Source organism: Sciurus carolinensis, chromosome 5, assembly GCF_902686445.1.
Source record: "Sciurus carolinensis chromosome 5, mSciCar1.2, whole genome shotgun sequence".
NCBI lineage: Eukaryota > Metazoa > Chordata > Mammalia > Rodentia > Sciuridae > Sciurus > Sciurus carolinensis.
Genome location: NC_062217.1, coordinates 28,269,035 through 28,295,057, shown reverse-complemented (window position 1 = coordinate 28,295,057; position 26,023 = coordinate 28,269,035). Strand labels below are relative to the sequence as shown.

At 39.6% G+C, this 26,023-nt stretch overlaps 1 protein-coding gene across 1 annotated transcript in view; it reads right to left on the bottom strand.

Moving 5' to 3' along the window:
• Positions 1 to 8,820: 8,820 nt before the first annotated feature.
• The window catches only part of Rxfp2 (relaxin family peptide receptor 2), a 53,555-nt gene continuing 36,352 nt past the window's right edge, over positions 8,821 to 26,023 (bottom strand). Inside the window, exons 12-18 of the mRNA XM_047554279.1 lie at positions 25,236 to 25,307; positions 25,063 to 25,134; positions 21,912 to 21,983; positions 19,145 to 19,374; positions 18,061 to 18,471; positions 14,635 to 14,853; positions 8,821 to 9,498 (exon numbers count right to left, since the gene is read on the bottom strand). Coding sequence (XP_047410235.1) covers positions 9,239 to 9,498; positions 14,635 to 14,853; positions 18,061 to 18,471; positions 19,145 to 19,374; positions 21,912 to 21,983; positions 25,063 to 25,134; positions 25,236 to 25,307 — 1,336 coding nt within the window. The 3' untranslated portion in view covers positions 8,821 to 9,238. The remainder of the gene's footprint in view (positions 9,499 to 14,634; positions 14,854 to 18,060; positions 18,472 to 19,144; positions 19,375 to 21,911; positions 21,984 to 25,062; positions 25,135 to 25,235; positions 25,308 to 26,023) is intronic.

Sequence of the window (26,023 nt, the reverse complement as noted above, 5' to 3'; positions counted from 1 at the left end):
GAGTTGCCTTCTAGACCTCATACTTTTAATGAATATGTCTGCACATTCTGATTTGGTCCTGGACTGAAAATAGGGAAACTGAGAGCAAATTTGTATATGGAGCTACCAGTATTCTCACAAGCCTTCTCTAGCCTCAACCACTTATTCATTTTAAATGTATGGAGTGTCCTATTCTGCTAAAAAAATCTTCTAAGCAAAAAGTTTAGGTAGGTTGGGAAACCCATTTGTTATATATAGCAATGTATCACCTTTGGATGAATTTATGAGTATAACTGATTCTTGTCGGATAGGATAGAAAACAATAATTGTCAAGTACAGGCACTTCACAGAAGAAGAAATATGATCGGTCAACAAATATGTGAAAAAATGTTCAACATCTCTAGCAATTAGAAAATGAAAATTAAAACTATGCTGAGATTCCATCTCACTCCAGTCAGAATGGCAGTTATCAAGAATATAAGCAACAACAAATATTGGCAAGGATGTGGGGGAAAAGTACACTCATACATTGCTGGTTCTTGGCACTGCAAATTGGTGCAACCACTATGAAAAGCAGTATGGAGATTCCTCAGAAAACTTGGAATAGAACCACCATTTGACCCAGTTATCCCACTCCTGTTTATACCCAAAGGACTTAAAATCAGCATACTACAGTCATGTGACTACATCAATGTTTATAGCAGCTCAATTCAGAATAGCTAAGCTATGGAACAAACCAAGTGCCCTTCAACAGATGGATGGATAAAGAAAATGTATATATACACAATGGGATATTACTCAGCAGCCATCAAGAAGAATAAAATTATGGCATTTGCCAGTAAATGGATGGAACTGGAGAATATCATGTTAAGTAAAATAAGTTAATTCTAAAAAAGTTGAAGGCTGAATGTCCTCTCTGATATGCAGATGCTAACACACAATAAGGTCAGAGGAAGGGAAGAGTAGAAGTTCACTGGATTAGACAAAGGAGAATGAAGGAAAGGGAGGGTAGATGGAAATAGCAAAGACAGTAGAATGAATTGGCCATAATTTTCCTAGGTTCATGCATGAATACATGACCAGTGTAACTCCACGTCATGTACAACCACAAGAATGGGAAGTTTTATTTCATGTATATATAATATGTCAAAATACATTCTACCGTTGTGTATATCTAAAAAGAATAAAAAATTTTTAAAAATTATCCTGTAATTGGTAGATGGGATTAAAAATGTCAAAACTGGTCTGGGGTTGTGGCTCAGTGGTAGAGTACTTGCCTCCCATGTGTGAGGCACTGGAATCGCATATAAATAAATAAATAAAATATAAATAAATAAAATAAAAGTCCATCAACAACTAAAAAATTACAAAAAAGTCAGGATTAATATGAATAGTGAAAATAAGCTCCTTCTATTTTAATTTATGTTCCTTAAAGAGAATTTTAAAAATTAATTTACTTAGTTTATGACAACCATAGAGAGGTTGGAAATGAGAAGACATACATAGAAGGCAAATGTCAGGAAGCCAAGGATAAAACTCCAGAAATCTATACAGAAGTTTGAAGGACAAAAAGAGAAAGGAGGTGCTCATAAAGAAGTGAGAAGTTTCTTTATCCATTCACCTGTTGAAGGGCATCTAAGTTGGTTCCACAATCTAGGTATTGTGAATTGAGCTGCTATAAACATTGATGTGGCTGTGTTACTGTAGTATGCTGATTTTAAGTCCTTTGGGTATAAACCGAGGAGTGGGATAGCTAGGTCAAAAGGTGGGTCCATTCCAAGTTTTCTGAGAATTCTCCACACTGCTTTCCAGAATGGCTGCACCAATTTGCAACTCCACCAGCAATGTAAAAGTGTGCCTTTTTCCCCACATCTACATCAACAGCTATTATTGTTTGTGTTCTTGATAATAGCCATTCTAATTGGAGAGAGATGAGATCTTAGAGTTGTTTTAATTTGCATTTCTCTAATTACTAGAGATGTTGAACACTTTTTCATATATTTGTGAATTACCTGTGTGTCTTCTTCTGTAAAGTGTCTGTCCAGTTCCTTGGCACATTTATTGAGTTCTTTTTTTTTTTTGGTGTAAAGTTTTGTAAGTTCTTTATAAAGTTTGGAGATAAGTGCTCTATCTAAAGTGCATGTGGAAAAGATTTTTTCCCACTATGTGGGCTCTCTTTTCACATTAATAATTTAATATTATGGCACTTGCAAATAAATGGGTAGAATTGGAGAATATCATGCTAAGTGAAATAAGCCAATCCCAGAAAACCAAAGGTTGAATGCTTTCCCTGATAAGTGGATGATCATATATAAGGGGCTTGTGGGGGTTGGTGAGAGAAGAATGGAGGAACTTTAGATTATGTAGAAGGAAATGAGAGGGAGGGGGTATGAAAAATGGTGGAATGAGACAGACATCATTACATGTATGCTTACACGAATGGTATGAATCTACATTGGGCACAACCATAGAAATGAAAAGATGTGCCCCATTTGTGTACAGTGAATCCAAATGCAGTCTGTAAAAAATTTTTAAAAATAATCAAAAAAATAAGAAGTGAAAAGAACCAACCAGTGAAGTAGTTTAGAACAGGAATGAATTAGGTCCTTCATTTCAAGAGAAGAGTTTAAAAAAGGACTCAGTGGTCTACATTCTTTAGAGACACGATGTAGTGAAAGGAAAATGCGCATTGGGTTGGCATCATGGCGACCTCACGAGGGCAGGACAGTGGGGAGCGTGGAAGCCGTGAGGTTGAGAAGTCAAAGCAAGATGAGATGGTGACCACAAAGAGCTTTCCATAATTGGAAGGTGTTTACCAGCAAGAGAAGGCAAGACAAAGAACATAAAGGAAGGGAGAGGATGGCAGGAAGGTGTTTTTTGGGTGTGAGAATTGTGAACACTGTGAGCTGAGAAGTTGCTGGTGGAGAGACACAGAAGAGAGAGAGTCTACGGCTGATGACACAGGGCCGATGACAGATCCCTCCTGGTCAAGAACCAATGTTCAATCATGGTTCCATGGGGAAATTAGGTACCTTTTCTTTTTATCCTACAACACTTTTCCCAAGAAAATACCCAGTCATAAGGACTGACATGCCTGTGTCCTTAGGACTGTGTTAGAGGATAACGTAAGTGGTAGTAGACCTACTGTGGAGAGACCGGTTTATGATTCGAGGTTTCCATGGTTGCTTGTTAATCATCCTGATCATGACATTACAAGATCTATCTGGCAAGAGGTCATCTACTTTTTAGGTTGTGTCTGACCTGCCCTACAAAAACCTTACTGTTGGAGACTTTCAGTATTCTTTTCACAGCAGAATGGTGCCCTGTTAACCTCCACTGGAAAAAGTAGATTTCAGAATATGGGTGCCCCATGTATTGATTCTTCCTTCTTCAGGAATTTTTATTTTTGAGATGGGGTCTAAGTTGCCCAGTCTGGCCTCAAACGTGAGATCCTCCTGCCTCAGCCTCCTGAATTGCTGGGATTGCAGGTGTGCACCACCACATTCAGTTTTAATTCTTCCTGAAAAGAATGTAATATCCCAGGGAAGGTGGGAATTTAATGATATTGGTGCTTGATATTAATTTTTAGGTGCTTAACACTTGGACCCTCAGCATGAGTCTTTATCTTCCAACACATAATGGATTTTACCAGAAAGGGTATTAGACATCTGTTTATGTAACGTGGTTTTAGGGAAACTCAGCTACAGAAGAGATGAGATTTAAAGATATTGTCTGGGGTTATGCATGTAGTTGATGGTTGAACTGAAACTCTGTCTCCAGTCCCCTGACTTTTGACCCTGAATTTCCTTGCCTTAAATGTGTGTTGCCTGTAACAGGAAAGGGTACGGCTTTCACTGCAAAATTAACGGAATCAAACACCACAGCACCATGAGTTCAGAGAATTGCCAGGCCAGTAAAAGTATTATTGGCTCCCTTGTGGTCCAGAAATAATTTCTTCTTATAGTGAAACTAGTTATGAGTTATGAAGTGTCACTGGGACCGGGGCCAGGCCATTGAGACAGTAGGAGATCCCTATTCTTGGATCTGCAATTTCATAACTTGGCCTGTGGTTCCCTATTTCTTCATTTGTAATTTACTCCTTTTATATGTGTTATGTGGGAAAATATCCTGAAGACTTTTCTAATGAAATATATTGAATAATGGGTTTTAGTCGGCTTATAGAATTTAGGAAGTATTTCTCAAGAACTTTGAAGTCATCTACTGAAAAGTCATTTTAAAAGAATGGCTTACCAAAGGCTGATGTTTTCTCTGATTTGCGGATGCTAATTCACAATAAGGTGGGGGAGATAGGGAAGACTAGAAATACTTTATATTAGGTAGAGGTGAGTGAAGGGGAAAGGGTCGGGGGGGTAGGAAGGACAGTAGAGTGACACAGACATTGTTACCTCATGTACAATATGATTGCATGATGGATGTGATCCTGCAATATGTATAATCAGAAAAATGAGAGATTATAGTCCATTTATATATGATCTATCAAAGTGTATAAATGCATTCTACTGTCATGTACAACTAATTAGAACAAATAAAATTTAAAAATTAAAAAAAAGAATGGTCTAATTTTGTTTCATTTTTGTGGTTCGGGGCTGATCATTATTAGTATGCATCTTCTGTCTTGCACAAACAGAATGTAGACACCTGGCTTACAAACAAATATATAAAGTGTGTGCTTTGTAATCACTCTTCATATTTATCAGGGAATAAGAAAATAGAAATAATTATCTTCAATGTTTTGTTTCTCTAGTAAAAATAAGACAACTTTAAATATGCCCATTTGTGCTCCATTGGAAAACTAAAAGGAAATATGCCTCAAAGGAATTCCTGGTTAATTTTGGAAGCTACAGTTATTGGTGACGCGTAATTGGTGATGCGCCCCCCCCATATCTCATTCTTATCGTTTGCACTCTCTGGAGCTCCACATTTCTTACTAACTTGGGGGTAGTGGAGCGGAGTGAAGAATCATCTGGGGTAAGATAGATTCTTGAACCTGCAGTGTGAGCAAATATGAAGTGAGTCATCAAATGTGGACTTGATCTGGCACCAGAATCATCCTTAAGAGACTGATATCTGCAGGAGGGTGCTGGGTCTGCTATTGTGGCTTCATGATGTCATGGAGTCCAGGTAAACATGGCTGCAGTGCTCAGGTAGAAGGGGGGGGGGGGGGAAAGTGGTAGTGATACCTGTATAGAAAGTTCAAATATGTGTGATTTCACTTAAAACCTTTGATCTTCAAGAAGCGATCTCAGCAACAGCAATGGGCACAAACCATTTTGACACAAAAAGAATCGAGCCTTAAGAATGAAGGAAAATGACATAAACAAGCTTAGCTATTTCCAACATAAATAATTCATATTCTCTCTGTGTTCTCTTCTGAGCCTCCACATTGACTGTTAAGAATATCTTTTCTTTTTCCTTTCAAGACAAGATGTCAGTCATCTACAGATACAGCATAGGGATGTGGAGCAGGTGATTTACCTTTAACCTCTCCCACTGAGAGGTAGCATAGTCTATGGCATTTAAATTCTGGGAGGATATTGGATTAATATTGTTTATATTGTCAGAGAAGGTGATTCATGAACTCAGGTGGTATTTTCATAATCACATAGAAATACTGGGTTTGGAAAACAGGTTTTACCTAGCACAAAAGATTTCATTCAACCCAGATAAAAGACTACTATTTGCTAAAATCATACACATTTCTAATGGTTTTCCATCTGAACAGCAGTACTGAATGAGATTATAAGTCACTGAGCTATTAGATTTCAACTTTATGCTATTTGTTGCAAGTTGTTGACCAAGACCTAGCTTCTGTTTTTCCATATTGCTGCCAACTTCCCTGAAATCTCAGATCTTTTGCTTCTCCTCATGCCAGCTGTCCAACAACACAGAGCAGATGCTCACACTGACCATTCTCAGATGCTTGGTTCATGGACTGTGGACAGTGCTTTTCAAGAGTGGGAGACACATTTTTTTTTTTGTCAAAATTGAAATACCATAGGTTTAGGGTCAATCCCTTATTTATGCTCATGCTGTTGGGAAAGAGGAAATAAATCATATGATTAGCCTAGTCAGATTTCTGTCACTGTGACAAGATAACTGAGATAAATAACTTAAAGAAGGAAAGATTTTTTGGTTTATAGTTTCAGAGGTTTTAGTCCATGGTTGCTTGAGTCTGTTGCTGCTGGGACTGAGGTGACAGAAGTGAATGGGAGGAGGAAACCTGCTCATCCCCTGGCAGTCAGAAAGTAGAGAGAGGAAAGGTTTGGAGTCCCAGTAGTCCTTCAAGGGCACACCCTGGATGACTTACCTTCTTCCAGTAGATTTGCCTCCTAAAGGTTCCACTGCCTCCCAACAGTGCCACAGGCTGGTCACCGAGCTGTTAACACAGGGGCCTTGGGGAGACATTCAAGAGCCAAACCATAATCAGGATCAAGGACTGGCAGAGGGCATGTAATAAAATGTCAGAGAATCTAGAGAGCACATTATGAAGCATTTTATCATACTGAAGAGAAAGGTGGAGAAATGTTTGAAACCGTAAAGAGAAAGGGCATCCTGGTCAATGAGTAGGAACGTCATTTCTAAGAGCCTAATGGGAAGATTTCACCTCTGTAAGAAATATATGACTTGATCAAAATGAAGGAACTCACATTATGACTTTAGTCAATAGTAAGTAACAAGTAAATGACCAGGATGGCGGTGATACACAAATTCTGTTACTCTGTACCCTGGATGGCACTGGATAAAAGGACATCCTAGTCACCCTAATAGGAGGTGCATTCTTGGTCAGATACTTATGTTTCATCTCATTAAAGGAACTCAGAATGCAGTGAATGTGAAGAAATGGGTTTACTGTCTCATGCTTTGGCAAAAGGGGAGAAGAACCAAAATGTGAGATATGGGCTGGGGTTGTGGCTCAGTGGTAGAGCACTTGCCTAGCATGTGTGAGGGACTGGGTTCGATTCTTAGCACTGCATATAAATAAATAAAATAAAGGTCCATCAACAACTATAACACACACACACACACACACACACACACACACATATATATTGAGAGTAGTGACGGAGGGTGGGAGAGCAGTTACTGAAATCAGGGGTCTCTGATGCCTTCATAGCTGTGGCATGCCTAGTTTCTGGGAATGTTTCTGTGCAAAGGCACAGCATGCCTAACTGCTATAGCAATGTCCTGCATGAGGAGGCTTTGTGCAAGAGTCCTATCAGCTCTGACCTTGATCTCGGGCACACAGCTCCTGGGAAGAAAGGAATTCTTATGCTAGACAACCACAGTGTTTCACCAGCTCTGCTTCTTCAGCTCCTGCTCGCCTTATAGCAACTTTTAACAATGGCCTTTCTTGAGAGCTACACAAAGCTCCTAACGTTGCACTTTGCAACTATGGATTGCTACTGTGGAAAAGCTACATAGATGTCCTAGTTTCTGTAATGTTCCTGAATACAAAGAATAATGCTTGCATAATCTTTAACCTGACAACGAGACATATATAAATAAAGATTGCTGGCGTAATTCTTTAGACCAGCATCTCCATCAGAGAGCAGGCTCCACCTGATCCCAGCTTGATCTTCAAGATCTCTGTCTGTGAATCTTTATTTTCCAATCCCTCTTTGACCCTCACCAGACCCAAGAAATTGATTGTGCTGGTCACAACACACACACACACACACATACACACACACACACACACACACACACACACACATATATATATCTACTGGAGGAAGGTAAGTCATCCAGGGTGTATATACACACACTCACACATATATATGTATATAAAATACACACACACACATACACACACACACACATATATATATATGTATATTAAAAAATATGTATGATGTGTCTTATTTAATGAAACTCAGGGCTTCCTGGCTATATTCTTTTTTTGTTTTTGTTTTTTTTCCCTGGGCTAGGAATTAAACCCAGCGCTTTGTGCTTGCAAGGCAAGCACTCTACCAACTGAGCTATATCCCCAGACCTTTGGCTATATTCTTTACAGGAGGAACATGCTTAACAGTCAGTAAACCTTATTCATGATTTTCATTAAATGTTAAATAAAATATGGACAAATGCAAAATATATTTTTAATTACCTCTTTTTCTTCACATATAAACTTTCAGTATAAAAAAATATCCAGGCCTTCACAAGCATTTTTCAGTTTTGAAAAACAAACCCAAATGATACTGATCTTTTTGTTAAAAAAAAAAAAAAAAAAAGTGTGTGTGTGTCGGAGGGTTTAGCCAAGTAAACAAATGGTCCCAGATCAAACCACTGTTCTAATTTTCTTCGAGACTTCTGGCCTGTGTGTTCTACGAAGGCAGAAGTTATCAAGAATAGAAATACTGCTCTAAAGAAATTATACTTAAAAAATACTAAAATATAATTGTTAGCAGTTGGGGTGCCCAATTTTCCTTTGTACCCGGAGTAACTTTAGGAAAAATATCTTTTTTTAAAAATATCTTAGCTCTCTTGTTTTGAATTATTAGCTGTAATTTGTATTTTTAAATACAAACACAAAGTCAATATCATTGCATCTGTAGTCAAAAATCATAGCCACTGCTTCAAAGGATCTTAGGTCTTCTGAGCTTAAATAAAAGTCAAAAATGCAAATGGTGCCAAGGGTCAACCATGTGCCTCTCTGGATCTGTTAGACATGGCAACTTTGTATGAAGTTCGGCTTTCAAAGTTGCTACTCCAGCAGCCTCCATAGGTAAGACCTGGTGTAGGTGGAACATCTCAGAAATCCTCTGCTGTCAAAGCATCCACAGGATGCTCATAATTTTGTTTGATACTATAAGAGCAAGGAAAGAGATGCTAGATTTATGTTATTATGGCCACACTGGAATAAGATGTTGTGAAGGTATTTTACGGACAGTGCAACTTGATGTAAAAAGAAGACCGTGCTGTGTCTACCCGCGGGTGTTCATGGGTTGGCTTGGAGTGCTGAGTAGCTGGAGATCAAGGGCATGTCAGCCTACCCTATATGGAGTCGCAGTGTTTCAGGCATGTAAGGTGAGGAGAAGAGTCCTTCGGTGCTGTTCCCAGCACAGTTCACGAGTAGTAGATTTGTCACTGGAAGGCAGGGCCAGAAGTCATTCATTCCACCGTGTCCGCCGGGCAGAAGGGTCACCACTGACCAAGATGAAAAGCGTTGCAGTCACCATCTTCCCAAAGCCAGACCTGTTTTAGGTACCCCTGAACATCCAGTGATCCAGACCTATGGCTAGGAAACTGGTTTCATTATACTGTCCCCAAGGGTTATTTTGTTCAAAACCCCAAGTTTAACGGAAGAGGAGTCATCTGTCCACACAATGGACGTAGATAGACTTTTTTTTTTAATTTTGAAAATGGATTTCCTCCGATGTTTATGCAGCAGCTGTTTCAACTTGTCCTTAAAAAAACTGGTGGTGAGCGTGTACAGGATCGGGTTCAAGGCGCTGTTGACTGGAAGGAAAAAAATCACTATCCAGGAAGTGATTGTGCCTGGAGAAGGAAAAAAAGCATGAAAAAGAATGGAGAAAACGTACGCACTAAGGAAAAAAAAAAAAAAGAATCGAGGGTCAGGGTGTGTGTGTGTGTGTGTGTGTGTGTGTGTGTGTGTTGCTGGGGATCAAACCCAGGGCCTTGCACATGGTAGAAAAATACTCTACCACTGAGAAACACCCCCATTCTGAAGGTGAGGATTTAAACAGACAAAACATAAATAGCACTGCAGTCAAGGCTATTTATGAGAGGGTTACATGAGACCTTTGAGTTTCTTCTTACTTGGAGCTACAGGTTCAAAGTCTTCCCCTTTAACTTTTCTCAGTTTTCGGAACTATCTTGCAGATCATTGTGACAAAACAAGAGGAAATAGCTGAAAAATATGTAAACTAGAAATTGCCATGCCATGTGTTTTTCTTGCCTTCACTTATAGAAATATAAGGAAATGAGGAAATAATCACTAGAACAAGCTCAGAACAACTTCTGGTCCAGAAGCCAGATTTGACCTTGGCAGTAACTCCATCCAGTCCCCCAGGTTTACTGTCCTGCCCTTGTGTGCCAGAGACCCCATTTTTGAGGTGGGAAGATTTGAAGAGGAAAGAGGAACGTGTCCCCCAACCTTGATGAACTCCTTTTGTGTGAGTCTTACAAAGGCTAGTAGAATATTCAGGAAAGAGGTCAGAAAAGGATTTTTGTGAGGAGAAGTTTGGAAAGATGGAGTCCTTCTCCAGTATGTCCTTCGCTGGGTTTGAATGAAATGCATTTTCCTCTTTTAAAGGCAGCCTGCTGCTTTGGGGAGACACGTCTTAGCTCATGTGACCCTGGACAAATCCTTTGCTGTCTCTAACCCTCACTGACTTTCTCTGTACAAGGAGGCTGGTGGTAGCTGACTTGGCTGCACCTAGGGGGCTTAGCTGCTCACCTCTGTGGACATCCCCTTACAAATTCTCACACTGATCAAGATGCTGCCTCCTTCCATGTTGTTAAAAGTTCAGAGACCTCCCAACTGTGTAGTAAGACCAGTGGCATTTTCTCTCACTGTCTCTCTGTTTCCAATCCTGCAATTTTCTAATCCTTTAGTCAGAATGTACAAAGCTGCACCCTACTCCTTTCCACTGCAGCCATTTCCCCCTCTACCAACTACTGTCAATCTGTGAACATCCTAGCTAGCTATTGGTTCATCAGTCAGTTTGCAAGTATCCTTCTCCGTTATTGGTCCCCTGTTAGCCCAGTGGGATTCTTAAAGATAGCTTCACCACCATCTTCTCTCTCTTGCTTTTCTCTCCCCCTGACTCACTTTCTTTCTCCTCCTCGCTTTTCACATTCTTTCTTGCGCGCACCCTTTCTCTTTCTCTTTCTTTTCCTCTCATTTTCTCTCTTACCTTGCAGGGAGACACTCTGTTTGCTTAATAAACTCCCTTATGTGATTTCCTGTGTCCGGTGTGGTTTTCGTGGAATTCCTTACATTAGTTACTGTAATTTTATTCTTCTCTTCTTTGTTCCTTATATATTTTAATTCTTCCTCTTTTTCTTTGTCATTTCTTCTCTGCTTATCTGACCTTACATCATCTTCCTCCTCCTTTTCTCCTCCTCCTTTCCCTCCTTGTTCTTCTCTCCTGTATTTGCCTCCCTCTTTCCCCATTCTACCTTCTCTTCCTTATTCTTATTTTTTTTAAATGGAAAGAGAATCGAAGAATAAAATCTATATCCTATCTCAGATTTATTCAAGATTTCTATTATTTGTTGTTAATTTTTTTAACTCAGATGATCTGAAGAGTTAATGAATGAAGAAAAGCAAAGTAGATTGCTTTTTGTTGGTGGTTCCTCACCAAAGGAATTATGAAGAGTAATTCTACCCCAACCTGTTGGAGAAACAGTTCCTGAGAACACTTGCTTTCAATTAGGCAAAGAGAAAAGGGCCAGGAAGATTCCATGTGTAATTTATACTCTGCGTGAGACTTCCTATTCAGTCTCAGGGAGACTCCTAACTTAAGATGAACAGCTGAGTTCCGAGACAGGAGGGCTAAGCTGGTTTTATCTTTTGGGCTGGTGCTCAATAGTATCAGTGACATACCATGACCTGCCCAACCCAGAATTTGGAGGGTGGGGACAGGTTGGGTAAGGTCAGTGACACAGCACTTCCTACAGCACTGGGAGGAGTCAGACAAGCAGTCAGACAAGCAAGAAGGGCTTTGTGATAGACTTCTTTCCTAGATCCACCCAGGTGTTTCAGACAAACTTTCATGTAGTGAGCATAAATGTAGAGGAGGACTGAGGTGTGACCTAGTCGTGTTCCATGGGACAGTTTTTCCTGTTCTAGGGACCTTCATGGAACATGTAATTAAGCTGATAACAATCTAGGCTACCCAGGCTCTCCCAGGAGGCTGATTACTCCTACTGCCATCAGATGCCCTTGATCACCAGATGCCTCCTGATTCCAAATCAGAGAGTGCTGTGGGCCAAACTCTTTCCCCAACCCCACCAAATTCATATGTTGAAGTCCCAGGGTCTATGAATGTTGACTATATTTGGAGACAGAGCTTTTTAAAAAGTGATTGAATTAAAATGAGGTCATTAGGGTGGGTCCTATTCTAATCTGACTGGTGTCTTTATATGAAGGAGAATTAAGGACATAGGAAGAGATACCTGGGATGCACACACAGAGCAAAGGCCACAGGAAGACACAGCAAAGACTTCCATCTGAAGGACAATGACAGAAGCCCCAAGAAAAACCAAACTGAGATAGGAATTCGGGGATGCAGTAAAAAGAAGTGCCCAGGGCTGTTGAAATGCAGGAAACACCCACGGACCTTTTAAATGTGAAGCAAGCATGCCTAAGCAACACCTCCCTGTCCTTCATCTGTACCCTTGACCTGGGCCTAGATCTATGTTTTTGCCTGCGAAAAGTAACTTGAGGGCAATGCGCAAGCACTAGAAAGACTGGAGCCAGGCCATGTGGCTTGCCCTGGTTCTACCTCTAGTGCAGCCCCAACTGTCCCTCTATAAACATCATATGCCAAGGACCTCATTTGTCCTGAGTTGGTTTCCCTTATTGGGAATTCCTGGGACCTTCCTTTGGTGACAATACCTGTGGGGTCACTTTGATCTTGGTTTTCTAACCTCCAGAACTGTGAGAAAGTAAGTTTCTGTGATACTTTATTCTGACAGCCCTCGTGGTCTAATAAAAAGAGAAAAAGCCTCAAGGAGCTAAGATTCACAGAATATTAAAAAGTGAAAGAAATTTGAGAGATCATCTAGGTGAGATGACATTTCTAAGCTCTCTCCATGGATCAATGACTGGGTCAGGACAGGAAACTGGATCTCTGCCTCCCTCATGTAGGATCCTTGTACCTGCCCCCGAGATCCAGGAGAAGGAGCGCCTAGGGTGGGGAAGACATCACAGGGTGGAGATAGGAGTGGGGAGGTTGATGAAATAAACTCTATCCTTTCCACCATCTTGGGTGAGCTCAGCTTCTATAATCAACCAGGGAAGCTATGTGCTGTGGGCAGCCTGTGTGTTGCTGATACATGTCATTCTTCTTAGGTCATAGCCCAGCAGAAGCTTTTTCATTTACTGAATAACCTATGTGAAAAGCACTTTGGAAAATTCAAAGGTAAGTAAGATGTGGTCCCTTTGCTTCTGAAGCTAGAGGGAGCCATGGATCCATTCAAAACCAATACTGATGTGGGGTGACTCAGGAAGGGGAGGAGTTCAGTGCAAACAAGATGTCAGGGACAATTAAGCATCTGGCTGGAAGGAAATGGGTGATGAGAGGTCTGGAAAGCCATTTTAGAGGAGGGAGTACTTGGGTTGAACCTTGCAGGATCAGAAGGGGTGTTTAATAGGCTAGAAAGGATCATGAGTACAATCCAGGTAGAGGGAAGAGTTCAGCAAAGGCTGATGTCATTTCAGAAAAGAGCAGAGGCGAAAGAAAGCCTCATCATTCCAAAGGGTCTGATCATAGAAAATGTGAGAGTAATGTGAGAGATAAGAAGCATTATAATGCTAATCCCAGCATTTGGACTTTATTCCATGAAAAACAGAAGCCAATGTCCAGTTTAGTCCTGCTGAATTTGAAATGACAGGACGTAAACATTGAGATGTCCAGGTAGTGGTCATAGATTGGACACTATTCAAGAGAACATCTGTGACCATTAATATTGAATGAACTCTCCTCTTCGTGTACAACTAGCTCTCTTCAAGTGATCTTGCACAAACTCTCTGTTTCTTCTCTTATCATCCAGGCCAGAAAGGCTCCCACGTGTTCAGTCCTGATCTCCCTTCTGATTTTAACTCCCACCTCACCTGGTTCACGGGACATCTATGCTTGCTTGTAAAGATGAAGCCTATAGGCTAAGGGGCCACTGTGGCCGTCCTGTGTCATGGTACAGCAAGATATTTGACAGTCTCACACAACTGTGCACAAGTCAAAGGAAAAAAAGGTTGCAATGGCTGTTATTGATCTACTATCCACCAAAACAGTGAGTTTTTAACTCACCAAGAGTCAGGCTAGAGTCTTGGGAGGCCCCTAGATGATTGTGATCTCTAGATCCCAGAAATGACTTTAGGTAGAATCCTAATTAATGAAAGGTGGTCTTCTCTGGTTGAAGTAAGACTGTCAGCTGAGAAACCTGGTCTTCTAGATGAAGCACTTCTACAGAACAGCTAGCACTCCACACAATCCAGTGTGACTGACATTCCATGGCTAGGGTCACACAATAGACCAGTGATTCCAACCAGTTGTGTATGCATCAGAATCACAGGGGAGTTTTTGTAAAATACCCAGGCATGCCTGAACTTCCAGAAATAAAACTGAGAGCTCTGAGTGGAACCTGGCCATGTATATTTTATTACTGTTGTTATTGTTGTTTTCCACCTTCCTGGTAGAGAACCACCACCTAGTTCAGGTGCAAGCAAGATGCTCAGAATTACTTTCTCCCTGGGTTACACCACTACCGAGTTTCCATCTTACCATTCCAATTACAAAACACTAGGAGGAAAAAATAACTCTTCATTTGCAAGTCATAGGTATTTATGGAGAATCGACTATGTGTAAGGCACCATCCTAGATTCTGGTCTCATCAAACAAAGGGCATTAGCAAGGAATGTACTTGAGAAAGATAGAAGGTACTGACCTGGTATTTCCACTCTGAGGAGGGAAAGAATTTTAACAACAAACACAGGAATCCAGCAGATGGCATCAGAGAACACTATAAAAAAGAAGCGATTTGCAAGAGCCACCTCTTTTCCGATGTGATTCCTCACTTCTGCCGTCTGCAAGGCAGTTTTTTGGATGGAACAGAACATAGTAATATAGGAAAACACAATGATGAGAAATGCCAGCAAGTTCACACCTGTTGGGAAAAAGCACATCTCTTAACATCTCAGGTGTATAAGTCAACGGAAAAATATTGGGGAACTTAGATGTTAAATATGGCATCTTTTAAACTTGTGCTTCCAAGAAGCGTTCTTTTGTAACAGCCTAGAGGTATTCTGTTAAAATTCCTGAGTTTAAGGAAACAAGATTAAGGAATTGGGTTTTCTAACTCAAGAAGATGTCAAAGACATAAATCCTTTAAGAAAAAATTATAGACTTCTGAAATTTACATCTAGATATATTAGGAAGTAAACTCTAGCTTTTCTAAAACATAAAAAAGCTATTTTTGTTTTTAACACTCTGCAAATTCAAACCTTAAGGGATTACTATAATCATATACATGTCTCAAAAAATAAATACAACCCCATTTCCTTATCTTATACATATGAATAAGATAGCCTTGGAATTTATCATGAATATAATTGCCTCAGAAACATTATTCCTCACATAGTTTGGTCTTAAATAAAAATAATACACAGAACAAAAATGCATTTTTGTTTTGTTTATTTTTCTCTAGGTTGCTCACAGTAATTTAAACTACCATGGTTCAGAACCCTTTAGACTCATCTTAGAAAAAGAAGACAGAAAAAAGTTACAAATTCAACTGTATGAATCACTCTTGGGGCCAAATAGATTCACAAAATTCTCACTTAGCCTAACTCTTCCTGTGGCACAGACTTTGTAGTCACTTAGTTTGCTTTATTCTTGCTGTAATAAAAATCCTAAGAGATCATCTCATTTCTCATAGTGAACATAAAATTTGCACATATTTTCAGTTGCTTAAAACATGGTAATCTTAGCCTAGACCGTATGTAAGACTGGTGAAGTCTAGGAAAAATACTTTACTTTCAAGGCTATTTTTTTATCCCAAACAATCTCACTCTAAAGTTGAACAACAGAATTTTATAAAACTGGTTTACCTTAGACCAGAAAATAAAATAGCTGTTAGAAAATGTTCCTCAGGACCAAATTCTGAAAACAGACTTACAGAAAGGATGAAAAGTGTGTGTTCTCAACATATCGTAGTAGTGGAAGGGTGTTAATAATAGGGGAAACTGTTTTGTTGGGGGTTAGGGGGACTGTATGTTCTGACTTATGCATATATGTCTGAAATTCATAAGAAATAGAACGTTTTCCCAATAATGTATAGGCCTGGAAGCTGATGTATTCAGCCCCTGATCTAGTAAATAGGATCAAGTTTTCATTGCTGGTGAAAAATAAATATTTATACACATTCCAAAAAAAAATAATAATAGGGGAAACTGTGCTACCTCTAAAACTTTCCTCTAAATCTAAAACTGCTGTAAAATAAAAAAAAAAAACTTAAAAATTGTATATTCTTAAAACAGGAAAAAAGTAATCTAGTGAGAGTTCTGCAACTCCTATCACATGCAAACCATGCATAGACAGACAATAAGGATGATGAGGACAACGGCTGTGGGGTGTGTGTGTGTGTGTGTGTGTGTGTTGTGCTACTCTCTCGTCATCATCTGAAATACATCATGGGCATTTAACACTTGTAGTGGACTCTAACTGTAAGATCTAGCTGCACCAAACTTCCTTAGTCCATCACCCAGGCCTGTCCCTGGCTTTGGGCCTTGGACTCCACTGTGTCTTTTCCTGGCACACGGCCCCCACACCCACCTTCCTCTGCCTTCACTTAGCTATGCCTCCTCATCCTTTGGACCTCAGTTTGGATTCCTTTCTACTGGAAAAAGCCTTCCCTGGTCCTCAGGTCTGGGACTCCTAGAACATCCTGTACTCCTCCATCATGGCTTTTAACCACCTGTGATGTAAGGACCTGTTTACTGGTCTCCATCCTCCTCTCTAGCCAGGGAGGTCTGTGAGAGCCAGATCTGTCGCACCTCTAGTTCCCAACAGAATACACAGCCTACGGCAGGTGACACATCAATCCTTGTTGACTCGGGGAATGTAATGTGGGGTGCGTGTGTGTCCGGGAAAGGCAGCTACGCCTGGATCAAGGAAGAAATGGTGCAGAGGAATCCAAGGAACCGCCTATTCCACCACGGTGGGGGGTGGGGGGGACAGATCTATGAACAAAAGCTACCCAACAGGGCTATGTCTGAGGAGTATTATCAGAGTGGTGCACAGGGAGCGTTTTGTTTTCCAGAGGAGGAAGAAAATGAGTAGACGTGGAACAATGGTTAGAGTTGGGTCAGGATGAGTTTAAGTAACTCATTTAAACCTGGCCTTGAAAGTGGTAGGGAACCACTGAAGGTCTCTGAGCAGAGGTGCACACAATTTTTTGATCCACAGGGAGATGATAATGGTGGTGAACAGATAAATGGGAGGAGGGAAGGCCTGGAGGTAGAATGACCAGTATGTGCTAAGGGAGGGGAGGTGGTAAGGTTCCAAACCGAGGCAATAGCAGCAGGTAGAGGCTGGAAGGAGCATAAGACAGAGGCTCAGTTTGGTGACTATTACTTTATGACAAAGAAAGGACCACAGAGCTTGTTGACTGCATGCTGATGAGGAGAAAGAAGGGAAGGGGAACAGAAAATGATCATATGCTCTCATGGTTTTAAGATTAAGCAGAACTAAAACACATTATACAGTAGAATTTTTTAAAAAACTTTAAGGTGCTCAATTTGTCATTCATTTATAACAGAGGATATAGGGTCTTCTTTTCTTAAAAAAAAAAAATTAGGAGAAATTAAAACAACTGAAAAGGAAAGAATCTTATTAGGCATCCTTATAGTGCTGGTTTAAAAGTTTCCTTTACCAAAGATGATAAGTCTTCCTGGCATTTCCATTCAGATAATCTCCTGCTAGTAAATTTCCAGAATTTTATTGTTATTTATTTAACTTAGAACTGGATTGTAAAAAAAAAAAAAAAGAGTTCAAAAACTGGGTAGGGTTTTAGGACTCGGCTAAACTAGATTCTTCAGCTCATAGAGACTGTATACAAACATGAATTCAAAGGTATGTAGAGATAATAAAAAAGAAATCCACAAATCCCGATAGCATGTCTGTTTTCTGCACTATATCTCTACAATAAAAAGTTTAATAAAAGCTTCTAGAAATATGTAGAACTTTTCTTTCACAAGGATGTAGTCTTGACTAAATTTGTTTACTTTCTGAAATAGACAAACCTACCTTTGCTGAAGTTTTTGGTATTTGTCTTAAAATGATGTTTATGCAGGAAATGAAGAATAGAATTTACCTAGGAAAATTCCAAGAGAATATCCTCTGCTTCCAATATCTTCTGTTTGGTCGTAATAAAGTGGGAAACATACTCCATTTTTCCCATAAAAGTTTCCAAAGTAATCCTCATTCCAAAAGGGAATTACAGCTATTAAAAATCCCACCGTCCAGATGCAAATGAGGATGATGGAGGTCTGCCGCTTCCCAAGACGAATGTTACTGAAGGGGAAGACGATGACCAGGAACTTCTCCAGAGTTAGGAAGGTCAGCAACAGGACAGAGACTTCGGTGGACAGCATGGCCAGGAACCCCATAAGGCGGCACGGCAAACTCTCCATCCACAGCAGGGCATACTTCTGATACTGCCCTCGGTATTTTATATCAAAAAAGCCAATGAAGAACAAGTAAATGCCCATCAGGCAATCAGCACCTGTGGATGAATTAACCCAGTGTCTGTTGGTAGACCTCAGCGTCTCTCATTTTAGTTTTCTGATTAGGTCTGTCTAGCTCCTTTGACCTGTGTTAAGTGAACTAATGTATCTATTGGAATACCAAGTAGCCAATGGACTTCAAAATCTGTCTATTTCTAAAGTACCACACCATGACTTCGTTATATAGTTAAAAAGGGAGGAGGGGGGACCTTCTTGTGGGGAAGGGTTAGTTTTAAATAGCAAGCATCTACTACTGGCAGTGAATAAAAGGAATCATTTCCTGAGCTCAAGAAGTGGGGGTGTTACTGTAATTGAAGTTAATTAAGCTTAGTTTATAACCCACAGAACTATCTCCCTAATCCATTACTTGGCTTATCATTTTGTTTCCCCATTTCCATAACATAACTCCCAGGGGTAGGTCATTATAAGATTGTCCAATTTAAAATATAGCTACAAAGAAAACCACCTTTATATATAGAAAATAAATTTTCCCACCATATATATATATATATATATATATATGTATGTATACATATGTACACATAATATGTATTTTATATTAAATGCCATTTGTTGAAGATCTCTTTCCATAATATATATGCACATAGTATATATCTCTAGCACCCAGCTCACAGAAGATATCCTGTCTACTTATATAGGAAACATACTTACAACAAAGGATTTTGATGGACATAGCGTGAGTTGTATTCTCAGCTTTAATGAAAGATCTCATGCCAATGACAGAAAGATTTCCAAAGCAGGTAATGAAAGCTATAACCCAGACAAATATTCTGAGGATATTGTTAGCCAAGAGGTCCTCAAATGAAGAAATGCCGTCAGTCGAGGGCATACATATTCGGACATGGGGAGCATAGGAGCAGTATCGAAAGTTTTTGAAATAACTAAAGTCAAAGGGAAAAAAAGAGTCACTTTACAGTAATGATACAGAAACTACAGCCGCAGTCCTATCAGGCTGCAACTCTAGGTTAGGCACGCAACTTCGCTATGTTTGTTTGCTCTTGTTTGTAGTGACTGCGTCACTAGAGGGTTCTTCATCAAATAATGTGTTACTCTAGGCAGTGTCCTTTTAGAGCTTAGGAACCTAAAGGACATAGCAGTTCAGAAGTGGCTTGGCTAGGGAGAGGCAGGGGAGGTTATGGGAGTTTGAAGTTCAGGGACTCTACTTTTTTCCATGTTCACATTGGATTATTCTCTCACTGGGTATTATTAAAAGTAGATTATTATTACTAAATCCATCTCTAGTCAACATCCAGGGGCTTGAACTGGGGATGTAAGAATCCTGCTGTAGCTCACTGAAAACACCCCTGACTTGTCCTTAGTATGAAACAGTGAGGTTCCTCAAAGTGTCTCCTTCTCCCTGACACGGGCAGGAAGGGATGGTCTCTGAGACTAGGAAAATTCAGTCTCACTGCAGTGGGGAGGAGAAGCAGCCGCCTTGAACACAGATTACTTACCAGGGTCTGGAAGCACTTAATTTCTAGAGGAAAATACAGATTTGTTCAGATGTGTTTGTGGTCAGTGAATTTATGAGCTGGGGAATCTTGAAGTGTTGGAATTGGTGAGGTCATTTGGCTTATGGCCATTCCCCAAACCTGTGTGTTTGGGGATTTTCTCCTATAAAACTAATTTCTTCTTTTTCTTTCATTACCTCTTTCATTTCTGTTTTTTTTTTTTTTTTCTTCCAGTCTACTCCTTTTTGTTTTTTGTCATCTCCCAACTCCATTTCTACACAAGCCAGTTAAACAAAACTTTCCTTGGTCACAATGACATGGCCTGCTGTGATGAGACCCAGGCTGCCCTGAGCCACCTTGCCTTGCTCCGCCCAGACCAATGGCTCTTCTAGTCCTCACCCAAGCCAGATGCAGGCCCTTTGAGAGTCTTGCTTTTACTTCTCTCTGCTTGGAAGATTCTCCTCCTGGACATTGCTAGGACAGCTCCCTCCCTCCATTCGGGTCTGCTCAAATGCCACATCACTTTGACTTCTTCCTAAGTCACCCAAATCCTCCTTCTATCCCTTTTTCATTTTGCTTTATTTATCTTCATAGCATTTAATACCTGCTCGTTTACTGTGGTTCTAAAGTTAAATGGAGTCTCCCTGGGACAGACAATCTCTTGTTTGTCACTGTTCTCAGCATCTAGAACAGTGCCTGGCACCTGCTAGGTACTCAACAGATATTTCCTAGATCGGCACCCGTGGGTGATGGACAATCGGGAGCTGGGTGTGTCAGCTAGAGACACAGTCTGCCTTCCTAACATTTGGCATCCAATTAAAGGAATTGACATAGGTCTCAATTTTATTTTCTTTTCCCTGACTTGACCTCTTGGTTCTTTTGGGATTCCATTATCCCCACTGTCTTCTTTAAGTTCTTCCACTGTGACCCGTTGGCAGGTAGAAGGGGTGGAAGTGATGAGGTGGAGTTATTTCAATGAGCAAAGGACAGGCAGCTGAAAGAATCAGTCGCTCTGCAGGGAACTAGCTAAGCTAGTATGGCTGGGCCCTTCCTGATCTTGACTTGAGGTCTAGACTGAAAACAGAAGTTTCTCTATCGAGTTCTGTAAAGGACAACCTTCTCTATTCTAAGAAAACCTCACCTCTGCCCACAACGAGGAAATGATAGCCTCTTTAAATATTTATGTAATGGTGCCACAGGAAGAGAAAGGAACACAACCAGGTGGGTCTGTGTCCGACACTGGTCTCTCACGCCTGCTGTGGCACAGATATAAACAAAATGTTCTCCCCAAAGAGCACCTTGAACCAACACTTCAATCAACACTTTGATCCACTTGCTGCACCCAACTTGTGATCTTACGAGTCCTCCCTATTTTTGTGGATAACAATGGTTAATTTTTTGAAATCATGAACATATAGATTATACAGTTGATAAAGAAATGATTATGTTATAAACACATATATTAACACAACTTAGTGCACTTTAGCCAAATATATTAAAGTGACTTAACAAAAACTACTATAAAGATTAATTACCTCCATTTTGTAGTGCACTTAGTAACAGTAACAACACCTGGAATTTATATAGCACCTTTCTTCCTAAGGGCTCAAATCTTAGAGCAGCCGACTGCTCATTCATGTGAGGTGAATTAATGTTTCCAGGTCGCCTGAGTACCATTTAGCCAGTGACTTCATCTTGTGTAATATGTGGCATTCTGGTACCCTGATCTCTTATTGGGCCTCAATTGGATAAACATCGTGTTTCCAGAGAGAAGGGTCATTCATGTCGGCGCATCATAATATTGAACTCTATTTGAACAGGGACCAAAGGTGACAAAATTAAAAAGTTCTCAATAAAAAGACTTTTGTTGCATTAAAACACATTGCAGTGATACAGTAGACAGTTGACACGAGAACACGTGAAACATTTCACTATGCTTTCTCGTCCATTCTTTCATACATACATACATGTGAGAAAGATTCTCCATGGGTTGGAACATTCCTGTGTTTATATTTGGAATCTCTATCCTTTCCAGGTCTCTGGAAAATACACACAATAGGTTTAATGTTTTTAGGGTTAAACTTTTTAGTAATTGCCTTCTTTGTCATGTCCTCTAAATGTTTCAAAATTTTATGTCACTCGTTCAAATTAGGATGGAAATTTTATATTTTATGTTTGATGTTTTCTTAGAATATTGTCATTTCTATTTAAGCCTCCTATAAGTTGGAGTTTGTTTTGTCATTTCACAGGCAGAATTACATTTCAATAGAACATTTTCGTTCATTTTTTGGTTTAAAGATGGCAAGGGACTCTCTACTTCCTGGCTGCCATAAGCCGAGTAGCTTTCCACCTCCATATTCCTCTGCCATAATGTTCTGCCTCACCTCAGGCCTACAGTAATGAAGTCAGTCAACCGTGGACTGAGCCTCTGAAACCATGAGCCAAAATAAACTTGTCCTCTAAGTTGTTATGGTCAGGTAATTTTGGTCACAGTGATGAAGAGCTGAGTAACACAACCCCCAAAGACCCTTGCTCTTACAATGCCTTCCTCTTGGAGAATGGATGGAGCCTGCGATTATGATGAAACATGATCCTTCACAAGGCTCATATGGGTGGGCTTCACCTAATCACATGAGCCATGTATGTATGGATGGATGTATTCTAATGAGCCCTTTAAAAGCTGAGCATTCTTTCCAGTTGTTGGCAGAAGAGAAAACCCCCCTGAGAACCCAGTTTAGCTGGCCTGTACTTCCAACTTAAAGAACTAGAAGATAATGAAATGGAAGTTGCTTTAAACAAACAAACAAACAAAAAAACCAAGGGGCTGGGGTTATACTTCAGTGGGAGAGCACTTGACTAGCATGTGTGAGGCCCTGAGTTCCATCCTCAGCAAAGCAAAAATCAAGCAATCAAAACAGGCAGAGTTGTCCTGTGAGTATGGAATTTTTCAGCAATTTTTTTTTTTTTTTTTTTTTTGGCAGTGCTGGGGATTGAACTCAGGGACTTAGTGCTTGCAAGGCAAGCACTCTACCAACTGAGCTATCTCCCCAGCCCCCATTCTGCAATTTGATCTAATAAGTGATGCCTTGAAGGTTAGAAAGTTCCATTCAGGGCTGATACTTCCAACCTGTGAACATCACCAAAGTGAATTTTGTGGGAAACTGGATTTAAATATCCATTTCTTCCTGGCTTATGTGTTTTTAGGGTTGGAAAAACCATGGAGGCAGCGAGAGAAGCGTCAGGTAAGGACAATCATTTTCTAAGATAACAGTGGGAATTCTATAATTCCTCCAGTTCTCATTAGATACCCTTAAGGGGTTTCAATGAAAACCCCTACACTTTTACTTTTTGGTAGTGGGGATTGAACACAGGTGTGCTTAACCACTGAGCAACATCCCCAGCCCTTTTTATTTTCTATTTTGAGACATGGTCTTGCTAAGTTGCTTACAGCCTTGCTGAGTTTCTGAGGCTGGCCTTGAACTTGTGATCCTCCTGCCTTAGCCTCTTGAATTGCTGGGATTATAGTCATGTGACATTACACCCAGCCCTACACTCTTAATTTATCCAGTTACATCTACAAATGAAGATGCTCTTTAGATTGAATGAAGACCTTATTTAGGATGATGTGAATTAAAGCTACTAAGTTTTAGAAAAGAGATGAAGGAAGAAAAATCTATAACAAAGATAATCTTTTGCTTTTAATATATGATTTGAAAGATGCCTGGCTTTTTTTCTGTTTCTTTTTGGCTAATTTGAATAGGGATTTCTCAAATGGTTCTGAGTTCCCTTTGCCCATTGGGTCCTTCATAGAGGAGTCACCTTGCTCTCTGGAACTTGAGGGAGCTCTTATACTACTGAACCAACACATGATTCTAGTAAGAAACTCAGAGTCCTTTCCAAAGGTCCTCACCTTCTTTCTTTTGCTCTCTGTTCCTCTCTGAATAATCACAGTTTTAGCTTTATGTGGATGATATGTTTATGTGATTAATACCTTCTAATATGCTAAAATGCAGAGGTCACCATATCCTGAGTGCATAAGGCAGTATGATATATAAGTGGGTGACAAATAAATGTTTGTGAAATAGACACATAAGTGAATCTTAGAAGAAAGAAATTAGTAAAGAAAGTATGAAGGAAGAAAAGCACAGAGTACCTAGTTATTGCTTTGACTTTCAGAAAGGTACCATGTGGTGGTTTGATATTTCAACTTTCAGAAATACACTATATGGTGTGTAAAGGGCAGAGTCACATTATCCACACCCTACGGTCTGTTCTTATATTTAAAACCAATGGGTTATTTATATATTTTGTTTTATTAACACTCTAGCTTCTTGAGAGCAGAAAGCAAGTCTTTTTCACCAGTGGATATTCATCAGTATCTGTTGGAAGAGAACTTAATCTTGCATTAATTTCAAATAGAAACCTATTTAACAAGAATAAAAAGTTATATTAAGGATTAATCTTTAGAATTAAATGAAGAAATGCTTCAGGTTGAAATCAGGTAAGATAGTATACTCTCTGTTTAAAACAAACACATGATTTAGCTAACAATTGGTCACCTGGGGAAAGAAATCATGAAGTTCAAAGGATAACGAGCAGAGCCTTGGCACCATTGAAACCTAAATGATTGATGTTTTGAGATACTAAACAACATTACTTATCTAACTTCATATTTGAGGAAGAATTTTTTTACCTATTGAAAAGTAAAAATCATGCAATGTAGACTGGTTTCAAGCAGTTGCTCATAAAAAAGGGGAAGAGGGAAAAGAAGGCAAATCTTACATAATTTGTTTTTTCCAAAGTTCTAGAAACAAAATTATTGCAAATTTAATTTTTTGTCAAAATCATAGTATAAGATTTTTCCGAAATGAACCCAGTTTTCAGGAAGAAGTGATATATGTTTCAAACACAGAAAATGACTTTTTTACAACTGAATGGTAAAAAATAAAAATGAGGCTTTGTTGTCATTCAGTACATAATTGATGGCAGCAGAGCTATTCACAGTCCCCTGAGGGTACATGCTCCTGTGTGTGAAACACCCGTTTGAAAATAAATGTGTCTCTAAGTAAAATACATCCACTAAAATGATAATGGACATAATTGCAATATTTTACTTACAGAGACTGAAGTTGTTTAAGACTTCCAAACTGGTTCTTGTGGAGATACAAAAGAGGATTGGATGACAGGTTCCTTTTTAACCATTGGAGGAAGGGGAAGAGAAGTATGGATATTATTATTTTGGAAACCTAAGATGCTGCCATTTACATCTGAAGATCATGAGAAGAACTTACAGTTTTTGAAGAAGCTTCAGGTCTTTAAACAGGTGGACCGGTAGCTCCATTATCATGTTGCTAGACAGATCCCTGTTGACGACAGTGAAAACCCAAAGCAATTACATTGGAAATAAGTGACACAGATATCACTCTGCAGAGTTATCATCATCCCATTTGATGTAACAGAAAATATGAATCCAATTTAACTAACCTGATAACCTGTTACACAACAAGGCCATATGAGTCAGTCACATGGATGTGTTTTCCATCACTTACAGACTTGTGACATTTCTGTCATCCAGTTCCTGTCTGGAATTTCCTCTCACACCCTTTCCAACACATCCTGGCTTTAATATCTGCTTTGATTAATTTCCTCTGTTTTAGGTACTCTTTGTACTATCACTCATGCTTCTGTGGCTCCTACGTGCTTCATGTATGCGATCTCTTGTTTATCCAAATAAACTTTTTGAGGTCAAGTCTTGCGTCTTCTATTTATTTTGCATTCCAACTAAGACAGTGAGTATTAGTCACTCAGGATCTACCCGCATAATCTTGAATGGACAAAGTTTCACCTTTTTAATATGTTCTTACATAGGATTATTTTTGTATAAGCCATTGAGATTTTAGAATTAAATAGGATAGCATTGTTCAATCTGGAAAGAACCGTAAAGATGTGACTCTATAGTATGGGAAAGATATGGTAAAATCAGAAGAAATCAACAATCTTTAAGAATCCAGAATATCTTTCTGCATCAGAGAAAGATAAAACAGATGCACGATTGCCTAATTAAGAGTGAACAAAACGT